General features: G+C 67.8%; 2 protein-coding genes across 4 annotated transcripts in view; both read left to right on the top strand.

Annotated features, from left to right (window-relative positions):
• Positions 1-680, top strand: part of RPS15 (ribosomal protein S15) — a 2,780-nt gene extending 2,100 nt beyond the window's left edge. The window contains exon 4 of the mRNA XM_042031575.1: positions 519-680. Coding sequence (XP_041887509.1) covers positions 519-632 — 114 coding nt within the window. The 3' untranslated portion in view covers positions 633-680. The remainder of the gene's footprint in view (positions 1-518) is intronic.
• A 1,487-nt stretch (positions 681-2,167) lies between these two features.
• Positions 2,168-9,966, top strand: part of APC2 (APC regulator of WNT signaling pathway 2) — a 15,577-nt gene continuing 7,778 nt past the window's right edge. The window contains exons 1-13 of one of the 3 annotated variants that reach the window (XM_042030557.1): positions 2,168-2,269; positions 6,076-6,234; positions 6,335-6,425; positions 6,503-6,671; positions 6,746-6,854; positions 6,947-7,060; positions 7,318-7,395; positions 8,469-8,549; positions 8,635-9,016; positions 9,096-9,191; positions 9,287-9,426; positions 9,507-9,584; positions 9,656-9,772. In XM_042030557.1, coding sequence (XP_041886491.1) covers positions 6,094-6,234; positions 6,335-6,425; positions 6,503-6,671; positions 6,746-6,854; positions 6,947-7,060; positions 7,318-7,395; positions 8,469-8,549; positions 8,635-9,016; positions 9,096-9,191; positions 9,287-9,426; positions 9,507-9,584; positions 9,656-9,772 — 1,596 coding nt within the window. In that variant the 5' untranslated portion in view covers positions 2,168-2,269; positions 6,076-6,093. Of the gene's footprint in view, positions 2,270-4,207; positions 4,232-5,408; positions 5,590-6,075; positions 6,235-6,334; positions 6,426-6,502; positions 6,672-6,745; positions 6,855-6,946; positions 7,061-7,317; positions 7,396-8,468; positions 8,550-8,634; positions 9,017-9,095; positions 9,192-9,286; positions 9,427-9,506; positions 9,585-9,655; positions 9,773-9,966 lie in introns of those variants that run through there. The other 2 variants (XM_042030461.1, XM_042030642.1) reach the window with 2 other exon arrangements.

Raw genomic sequence — 9,966 nt, 5'->3', positions numbered from 1 at the left:
TGGAGGTGACATCCTGGGGCTCCAGGATGCTCCTTGGAGCAGGGCTGCCTCAGAGGGACACCTGGAGGTGACATCCCAGGGAGGGGCAGCTCCCACAGGGGTCTCAGTGTGGCTCTGAAGCACTGAAATAGCTGTGGAGTGATCCATGTGCTCAGCCCTGGCTCCCAGCCCGCCGGCAGCACTTCTGGATGAAACAGATCCCTGAGCTTTCCCCAGAGTGGAATAACCCCCAGGGTTGTGTCACTTGATACCAGCAGTGGGATTAAATGCCATTTCCTGCTCCTACCTGGCATTAAATCCCACCTGGAAGGGCACAAATGCCCCTGTGGTTTCTGTGTCACCTCTCCTGGGAGGGGCTGAACTGGGGGAGCCCCTCTGGCTCCACATCAAAGCACTGTGGGAGGATCCCAGCTGGAATAACCAGCTGTGCCAGGCTCCTGCCAGCGCTGGGATGGGGATGGGTGGGGATGTCCCTGTGCCCCCAGCGCTGTCCCTAGCATGGGTCTCTCCTCTTGCAGCCCGAGATGATCGGCCACTACCTGGGCGAGTTTTCCATCACGTACAAGCCAGTGAAGCACGGCCGGCCCGGCATCGGTGCCACCCACTCCTCCCGCTTCATCCCGCTCAAGTAACACCAGGAGGGAGCCTCGGCCAGTGTAAATAAAGAAATTCCGCCTGGATCCATCTGTCTCCTGCCTCTCCCTTCCCAGGGCAGGGGGCTGGGGTGTGCTAAACTCATCACTCCACCGTGATTGGGTGTTTTCCTGAGTATTCCCAGGTTTTTTGGCACTGCTTTCCATCGGCACCTGCGGCAAACAGCTCATCTTCGTGTGGTTTAGTGAATGAGTGAAGTTCCTTGCTCTTTGCTGGGAAGTGGGGAATGGCACTTTTATATTTACAGTATTTCCATCTATTTAACTTTATTTGTTAATATAAACACTGGGAATGCAGAAATGTGGAATTGGGGGGAGGTAGGGAGATTCCCAGGGCTCAGAACCAGCCTTGGTCTCAGGAGGAGCTGCCAAGGCCCATCAGGGGATGTCGAAACCCCAAACCATTTTCTCGTCCCTGATTTGGGATCCCCAAGGATTTTGGTGACTGGGATCACAGAGTGGCAGCAGGTGGGGGGTGAACTGAGGGTTTGCAGCTCAGGCTGGGAGGGAGGGAGGTGTTTTAGGGGAGAAACTGCTCTCAGGGATGAGGGGGTGATGGGAAGGGAGGTGATCCAAGAGGGGTTGATCCCAGGTGGATGATCCTGGACTGAGTGCAAGAAACCCGATGCTCATCACCAGAGCCAAGTTCTGCGGTGAAGCCGGACCATTTGTCCCCAGGGTGGTCTTGGCTTGTCCCTGCTGCTGGCCGGGGTCCCTTGGGGATCCCTCGGGGGTCCCTCGGGGCCCAGCTCCAGCCCTTTGAGTCTCACACCCCCTGCATCCCATTCCCGGTGGTGCCAGGGCCGTTTGTCCTCTGGGGGAGGTCCCCTGGCACTGGGTCCCTTTTTGTTAAAGCAACGTGACCTTGAGAGTCCTCGTCCCACCCTCGCTGGTGGCCTCTGGGGGGACCGGGCTGGGGTCACTGGGGCCGTGTGGGGACCCTCAGCCCCGGGGGGCGATGCCCGGAGGGCCAGGACGCCCTAGCCGGGAGGTGGGTGACAGTGGCCTCGGTGGGTGACAGTGGCCTGGGCACACGGCAGAAGCCACGGTCACGGTCGGCATCGGCTGCAGAGGGGTCGTCGTGAGGGTCCCGCTCATCCCGGGGGGACACCGGGGCTCAGCCGGTGCTGCCGCACCCTGGGCGGCTCCCCAAGCACACGGCGACGGCACCGGGCGGCTCCGGGGGGACAGGTTCGGTCGGGGGGGCCCGGTTCGGTCTGTAGGGACCGGTTCGGTCTGAGGGAGCAGGTTCGGTCTGTAGAGACCGGTCCGGTCTGGAGGGACCGGTCCGGTCGGGAGCGGCAGGTGCGTTCCGGGACACGGGGACCGGGCAGATCCCGGCGTTTTTGCGGAGGCTGGAAAAGAGGCGGATGGAGGCGAACGGAGCCCTCCTTGGGGGTCTCGTCTCCTCACGCCCGGCACAGCCCGGGGGGGGCGCGGGGGGAGCGCGGGGAGCCCCCGGTGCCGCCCTCTAACGGCGGCGGCGCCGCTGGAAAATCCCGACCGGGAGCGGGGGGGCGGGGGCGGGATGCGGCTGCTCGGGGCCGCGCCGGAGCCTCGCCCAGCTCCGCACCGCTCTGCACCGCCCCGCACCGCTCCGCACCGCCGGGGATGAGGTACGGCCGCACCTGCCCCCCGCACCCCCGCGCACCCCCCGAGCCCCCCGGGGGTCGCGGCGGCTCCGGCCGCTGAAGCCGCCAGGGATGGGGGGAAGCGGGGGGGCTGCGCGGTGGGGCCGGCGGGGATCGGGGTGCGGTCTCGGCTTGCGGGGGGTTGGATGCACCGGGGGGGCCCCGATCTGCGCCCCCTCCCCGCGGCGGAGGTGCCCCCGGCCCTGGCTGCGCTGGATCCTGCGGCGGGCGCGGCTCCATCCCGGGGGATCAGGGGCATCGGGGGGATATTGGGGGACAGGAGGGTTCAGGGCGGATCAGGGGGTTCAGGGCGAATCGAGAGGGTCGGGCAGCGTTTATCCCCCGCATCCTGCAGGGACAAAAGCCGGACAATGCCGGGGCTCGGCGAGGAGTCGCCGGGCGGGGGGGGGGGGAAAACGGAGCAGAACCCCCCGTCCCCATCCTCACCTTCATCCCCATCCCATCCCCATCTCATTCCCATCCTGCGGGCGAGACGGGGGGGTCCTCCCTGGGGTGACAGCAGCTCCCCCCACCTCGATGCGAGCTCGGCTCCCCGCAGACCCCCCCTCCCGATGCTCTCCCAGCGCGGCTGGGCCGGGGATTGGGGCTGAGCCCCAGACTTGGAGCCCCAAAACCTCACCCAAAATCGCACCCCGAACCTTCCCCACAAACCCGCACCCTAAATCCACCTCCCAAACCGGTCCCTGAAAAACCTCGGCCTCTAAACCAGCACGTCAGCCCCACCCAGGGGGCACCCCAAGGGTCCCAGCGCCGTGTCCCCGGGCAGGGGTGTCCCCAGTCACCCCTGGATGGGGGTGGGGAGGTGGCTGCTGGCCTGAGCACGTTCCACCCTGCTGGCTCCCACGGGCGCCCTGGGGCGTGGGGGGGCCCTGCATTGGGGGGGGGGGGGGGCTGTGCTGGGGGTGTTGGGGACCCCAATGCTCGCCCCACCAGGGCCCCACATCCATCTCCAGGCCGTGATGTGTGTGTGTGTGTGTAGGGGGCTGCGGGAGGGGGGTCGGTGCTGTGCAAGGGGACGGCGATGGATCCCAAGTCCCGGTGTCCCTGCGTGTGCCCCCACACGCGTGCAGGGTCGAGGTGGGGGGCCTGTGCTCCCCAGGGGGGGGTTTGCTGTGGCCGGGGGTCCCCGGGGCCGGGTCGATCAGCCCGAGCTGGTGACAACACGCTGTTTGTTTAATGTCCCCGGGGGCTCCGGGAGCCGCAGCCGGCCGGGGGCTCAGCTGTGGCTTTGGACATGGCTGCGCTCGGCTGATGGCAGCGGTCCCTGTCCCCAGAGCTGCTGCCAGGCTGCAGTGAGCCGAGGGGTGCGGGGAGCTTGGGGTATCCCCAAGGCCCCCCCAGGCCCTGCCCTGCTCTGCCCAGGCCAAGGTGGCATCAGCTATGGTGAGCAGTGGCCAGTGGGTGCTGTGGGCAGGACAATGCAGTGATGGACAATGCAGAGGACGGTGGGGTGGTGGGCAGTGGGCACTGTGGGCAGTGCAGTGGGCAGTGAGGGTTGGCAGTGGGCACTGCGGGCATTGTGGAGTAGGCAGCATGGTTCACAGTGGGGTGTGCTGGGCAGTGCAGCTGCTGCTTCATCTGCTGCAGCATCTGCCCTGCCAGGAAATTGCTGGATGCATCCAGGCCCCACCAGTGGCCTCAGCCAGTCCTGGGGTGCCCTCAGCAGAGAGGGGCAGCTTTTGGGGGTCAGAAGAGACACACCCAGGACCCCGAGGCATCACATCCCCCCATGGTCAGCCCACGACTCTGCCTGGGATCCAGCCCATGGGGGGACACTGGGTCCTGTGGGACAGTGACCATCAGGGTGCTGGAGCGTAGCTGCAGCCCTGGCCCACAGCTCTGCCCCCCTTTCCCGCAGCCCTGGCCCCCCTTTCCCGCAGCCCTGGCCCCCCTTTCCCGTTGTGTCTCGCCGCTTCGTGGATGCAGGTGAGGCCCCAGCCCCTCCCCGCAGGCTGCAGATCCCGGCGCTGCTGCGGCCGCTGCGCTCAGCCAGCCCTGCCAGGAATTTGGAGGGCCAGAGCTCAGCCCCCACCTCCATCAACCCCCCGAATATCCCAGCCCTGACCCCACCAGGAGAGAGCTGGAGCACCCCAGAGTCTTACAGGGTGGGGCCCCCTGACTGAGCTGTTGGGTGGGTACCCACAGGTTTGGGGTGCTGGGGAGGGGGGAACATGTTCCCCTGGAGCAGTGGAAGCCCCTGGCTCCCATTTTCCCCTATAGGGCTGAACACCCCCACCCTCCACGTCTGAGTCCTCAGGAAGGGCCGGGAACCGCCTGTGCTCCCCCATCACTGTCGCCATGGCAACAGCAGGCCGTGCTCATCCCGCATCCCATATCCCGCATCCCGCATCCATTATCCTGCATCCTATATCCCGCATCCATCATCGCATCTGCCTCACCTGGCACTCTGCATTCCATATTCCCCATTCTGCATCCCTCACTCTGCATCCCACATTCCGGATCCTGATCATCCCTCACCCTGCCTCCGTCATCCCGCATCCATCATCCTGCATTCCACCTTCCCTCATCCCTCACCCATCCTCCCGCATCCCTCACCGTCCACCCTGAATCCCCAATCCTGCATCCCTCATCCCACACCTCCACCCTTCCTCTGCTCCCCACCCTCTCCTGTCCCATCCTCCCGGGGTTTTTTCTCTCCCGGGGGGAATTTTTAGCAGCTGGGGGGGTTGGCACCGGGGGCTTTGTGTCCCTTGGGAATCACGGGCAGATCTGGGTGCTTCAAGGGGGGGCCCCACAGCAGGACCCATAGGGCAGGAGGGGGGATCCCCCACCGCTGTGGGGTGCAGAGGTGAAGGAGCAGTTTGGGGGGGCCAGGATGGCTCCTGGGGGTGCGAAGGACATCGATGGGGCCTTGGGGGGTTGCTGGGTCCCACCACTGCCTGGTGGAGCCTCTGTGCTTAGCAGGGGGTGCTGGGACCCCCAAAAGGATTTGCAGAAGCAGAGGGGCCCCAGGGAGCCGCCGTGGGGCAGTTTTGGGGGTGTCAGAGCCTTGGGGGGGGGGGGGGGGTGCGATCTACCCCGCCCCCCCCGCGCCCGCGGGGGGGGGGGGGGTGGGGGGGGGGAGCAGCAGGGGGGAGGAGGGGACCCCCCAGCCCCCCCATTGCCGGCTCCCCCCGCTCACACGTGGTGCTGACGAAGGCACCGTGGGGCCGTCGCGCTCCCGCTGCCGGCCCGACCCTCTGGGGGGGTGGCGAGGGGTCCCCGGCCCCGGCCCCCCCTCCCCGCGTGTGACAGCGTCGTGTGTGTCCCCCCCACCCGGGCAGGTGCGAGGGGCGGCCGCGGGCGTTGCGGCAAGAGGAGGTTTGGGGGGGCTGGGGTTGGCTGGGGGGCACAGGGGGCCTGAGAGGGTCGGGGGGGGGGACAGAGGGGGGCGGGGGGGCCGCGGAGGGGCCGGGGCTGCCCCCGGTGCTGGAGGGAGAGGAGCGGGAGAAGGTCGGGAGCGAGAGAAGACAAAAGCGAGACAAAGGGAGCGCAGAGCGGAGCTGTGCGGAGGGTGGGAACCAGGCGGGGGCTGGCGGGGGCTGGGGGGGCCCTGACTGGTGGGGGCGGCGCTGGACCCCCCCCCCCCCGAGCCGGGGACGCCCCCCTGGGGGGATTGGGGGGGCACCGGCTCTTCCAGGGCTCAGGGGGTGCGGGCGGTGGGGTGCCCGGCGCTGTGCCGTGGTCCTGGGCGGGTGGTGGGTGCTGGGGGGCTGTGAGGGTGTTGGGGAGCCCCCCGGGGTGCTGCCCACCCCCACGCCCCCCCGCAGGCGCTGGAGGAGGTGAAGATGTCCGGCTCCATCGCCTCGTACGACCAGCTGGTGCGGCAGGTGGAGGCGCTGAAGAAGGAGAACAGCCACCTCCGGCGGGAGCTGGAGGACAACTCCAACCACCTCTCCAAGCTGGAAAATGAGACCTCGGACATGAAGGTGGGGACAGGCCCGGTGGGTGGGGGGGGGCACAGACCTCCAGCTAGAGGGGGTTTCCATCCACATCTCCCCGTTCTCAACGGCTCCATCCCTGTTTTAGGAGGTCCTGAAGCACCTCCAGGGCAAGCTGGAGCAGGAGGCCCGAGTCATGGTGTCCTCGGGGCAGACGGAGGTGCTGGACCAGCTCAAAGGTGGGTACTGGGCAGGGTGGGGAGGGGGGGGGGGGACCCTGCCAAGCCCACCCTGACACCACCATCCCCGTCCCCAGCCTTGCAGATGGACATCACCAGCCTCTACAACCTCAAGTTCGCCCCGGAGGTGACGAGCGCCGGGCGCGGCGCCGAGGAGAGCCCGCCGGCCCCCGCCTCCCACCGGGACGGCCCCGGGGAGCTGGGCAGGGCCACCTTCCGCATGCTGGAGGAGCTGGACCGAGAGAGGTGAGGGGCTGGGGGATAACGGGGGCTGGCGGGCGGCCGGGGGCTGTGCTGATGGGGTCCTCCCCTCTCCCCAGGTGCTTTCTGCTGGGGGAGATCGAGAAGGAGGAGAAGGAGAAGGTCTGGTACTACGCGCAGCTGCAGAGCCTGGCCACTCGCCTGGACGAGCTGCCCCACGTGGAGACGGTGAGTGGGGGACAGCCCCTGTCCCCCCCTCCCAGGCCACGGGGCACCGCCCGGACCCTGCCCCGCTCATGCCACCCCCTGTGCCCCTCCAGTTCTCCATGCAGATGGATCTGATCCGGCAGCAGCTGCAGTTCGAGGCGCAGCACATCCGCTCGCTGATGGAGGAGCGCTTCGGGACGGCCGATGAGATGGTGCAGCGGGCACAGGTCGGGTTCTGCACCCCCAAACTCCCCCTGTCCCTCCCCTGGGGGGCCCCAGACTGATGGGCTCAACTCTGGGCACCCTCCAAGCAGCTCCAGGCACCCTACACCAGCTCTTTGCATCCTACACCAGCTGCTCACACCCTACACCAGCTCCTCACACCCCGGTCCTTGCACACTGAAACTCCTCCCTCCCATCTTTTTGTGGTTCTGGGGGTGTCCCAGACCTCTCCAACTCCCTCTCTGCCCTCCCCCTCCCCCAGATCCGGGCATCCCGGCTGGAGCAGATCGACAAGGAGCTGATGGAGGTGCAGGACAAGGCGCAGCAGCCGGAGCCGCAGGTAGCGGGGCCGGGGTGTCCCTGGTCCCCGCGGGGCGATGGAGCCAGGGAGGGTGGAGGAGGGGGCCAGCACGGCCCCCCCGCCATTGTCCCCGCGCTGTCCCCATCGGCACAGCCCGGGCTTTGTGTGGCTCGGGCACCGTGAAATGGGCAGTTGCCATGGAGACCAGAAGTAGGCCATGGCGGGCGGGCAGGCGCGGGGGCTCCCGCGGCATCTGCCGCCGACCGAGACGCCAGGGTGGGCAGCCTGCCATCATCATCGTCATCGTCACAGGCTGGCATCGCCATGGTCCCAGTGTCACCCACAGCCCCACCACCATCATCGTCGTGGGCTGCCATCATCATCGTCACTGTCACTCACAGCCCCACCATGGCCACGGACCCACTGTCACCCACAGCCCTGCCATTGTCACCATCACAGGCTGCCATGGCCATCGCCACTGTCACCCACAGCCCCATCACCATCATCATCGTGGGCTGCCATCACCATCGTCACTGTCACCCACAGCCCCACGTTCGTCATGGCCCCACTGTCACCCACAGCTCCTCCCCTGACACCATGGCCATCGTCACTGTCACCCACAGCCCTGCCACCGCCACTGTCCCAGGCTGCCATCACCACAGCCCTGCCACCGCCACTGTCCCAGGCTGCCATCACCACAGCCCCACCGTCACCCACAGCCCTTCCATCGACACGGTCCCATCACCACCCCCCTCCCACCATCACGCACAGCCTCACGTGGCAACACCGACAGCCCCCCATCACCCCCAGCCCCTCCAACACCCCCAGACACCCCCAGATCCGCACAGCCCCCCCATTTCCAACCCTTCCATCAGCTCCGCAGGCTCAGCCCCCTCCCCGCTGCCCACCTGCTCGCTCGCCCACGCTCTCCCTTCCCTGAGCCCGCGGCTGTAGCAGCCCCCCCCTCCCTGATTTTAGCTTAAAATACACCCCTGGCACTGACGGAAGCAACGCCTGGGAGTCGCGGGGGGTGGCAGGAAAGTGGGGAGGGGCTGGGCATGGGGGCGAGGGCGCTGCAGTGCAGCCCCCCCCACCTGCCCCCTCCTCTGCAGCTCTGCGGGAAGGTCCCGGGCATGGAGGGGGACGGCAGCCTGGACCCCCCGACCCACCCCGAGGAGGGGGGCAACACCAAGGTGAGGAGCAGCAGCCGGAGCCCGGCTGGGGCGGGCTGAGCCCGCGGTAGGGCTGAGTGTGAGCCCCCCGCGTGTCCCCCCGCAGGTGGAGGTGGTGTTCTGGCTGCTGTCCATGCTGGCCACACGGGACAAGGAGGACATGTCCCGCACGCTGCTGGCCATGTCCAGCTCGCAGGAGAGCTGCCAGGCCATGCGCAAGTCGGGCTGCCTGCCCCTGCTCATCCAAATCTTGCACGACTCCGACGGGGAGCCGGGGCCCCCCGAGAGCCCCACGGGCGCCAAGGATGCCCGGATGCGAGCCAACGCCGCTCTGCACAACATCGTCTTCTCCCAGCCCGACGAGGGCCAGGCCAAGAAGGAGATGCGGGTGCTGCACGTGCTGGAGCAGATCCGCTCCTACTCGGAGACCTGCTGGGACTGGCTGCAGATGCAGAGCCGGGACGGGGGACGGGGCCCCGAGGGCGCGGGTACGGCCGGGCCGGGGCTGGGCGGGGCTGGGAGGGGCTGGGAGTGTGACAGAGGGGACTGACCCTCATCCCCCCGCAGTGCCAGTGCCCATCGAGCCCCAGATCTGCCAGGCCACCTGTGCCATCATGAAGCTGTCCTTCGACGAGGAGTACCGGCGGGCCATGAACGAGCTGGGTGAGCGCGGGGAGGGGGCTCCTTCCCTCTGCACCGCAGCCACACGGCGTGCTGGAGGTGGGGGAACCCCAAGTGACCGCTGTCCCGTCCCACAGGTGGGCTGCAGGCTGTGGCCGAGCTGCTGCAGGTGGACTACGAGATGCACAAGATGACCAACGACCCCCTGAACCTGGCGCTGCGACGCTACGCGGGGATGGCCCTCACCAACCTCACCTTCGGCGACGTGGTCAACAAGGTGGGGGGCAGAGGTTTGGGGGGGGTCAGCCGGGTCTGGGGGTCACGGCGTCATCCTCACCACCCTTGTCCTCCCCGCAGGCCACGCTGTGCTCCCGCCGGGGCTGCATGGAGGCCATCGTGGCTCAGCTGGGCTCCGACAGCGAGGAGCTGCACCAGGTGGGTGCTGGTGGGGCTCCCTGGGGTGGGGGACAGTCCCAGTGGTCACTCACCCTGCTCTGCCCCTCCAGGTGGTCTCCAGCATTCTGAGGAACCTCTCCTGGCGCGCTGACATCAACAGCAAGAAGGTGCTGAGGGAGGTGGGCAGCGTCACTGGGCTGACGCGCTGTGCCCTGCACGCCGGCAAGGTGAGCCCGGATGGGTGACAGCAGGCACAGGGTGACCGGACAGGGCTGACAGGGCTGTGTGTCCACCCTGGGGTGGGTGGCAGCGAGCACAGGGTGACCGGACAGGGCTGACAGGGCTGTGTGTCCACCCTGGGGTGGGTGACAGCGGGCACAGGGTGACCGGACAGGGCTGACGGGGCTGTGTGTCCACCCTG

This window comes from Corvus kubaryi, unplaced genomic scaffold, assembly GCF_017639235.1.
Source record: "Corvus kubaryi isolate FWS band 111438036 unplaced genomic scaffold, C.kubaryi_AGA036_p1.0 121, whole genome shotgun sequence".
NCBI classification, from domain to species: domain Eukaryota; kingdom Metazoa; phylum Chordata; class Aves; order Passeriformes; family Corvidae; genus Corvus; species Corvus kubaryi.
The sequence above is the reverse complement of the archived record's forward strand: the minus strand, read 5'-3'. Positions and strand labels throughout refer to the sequence as shown.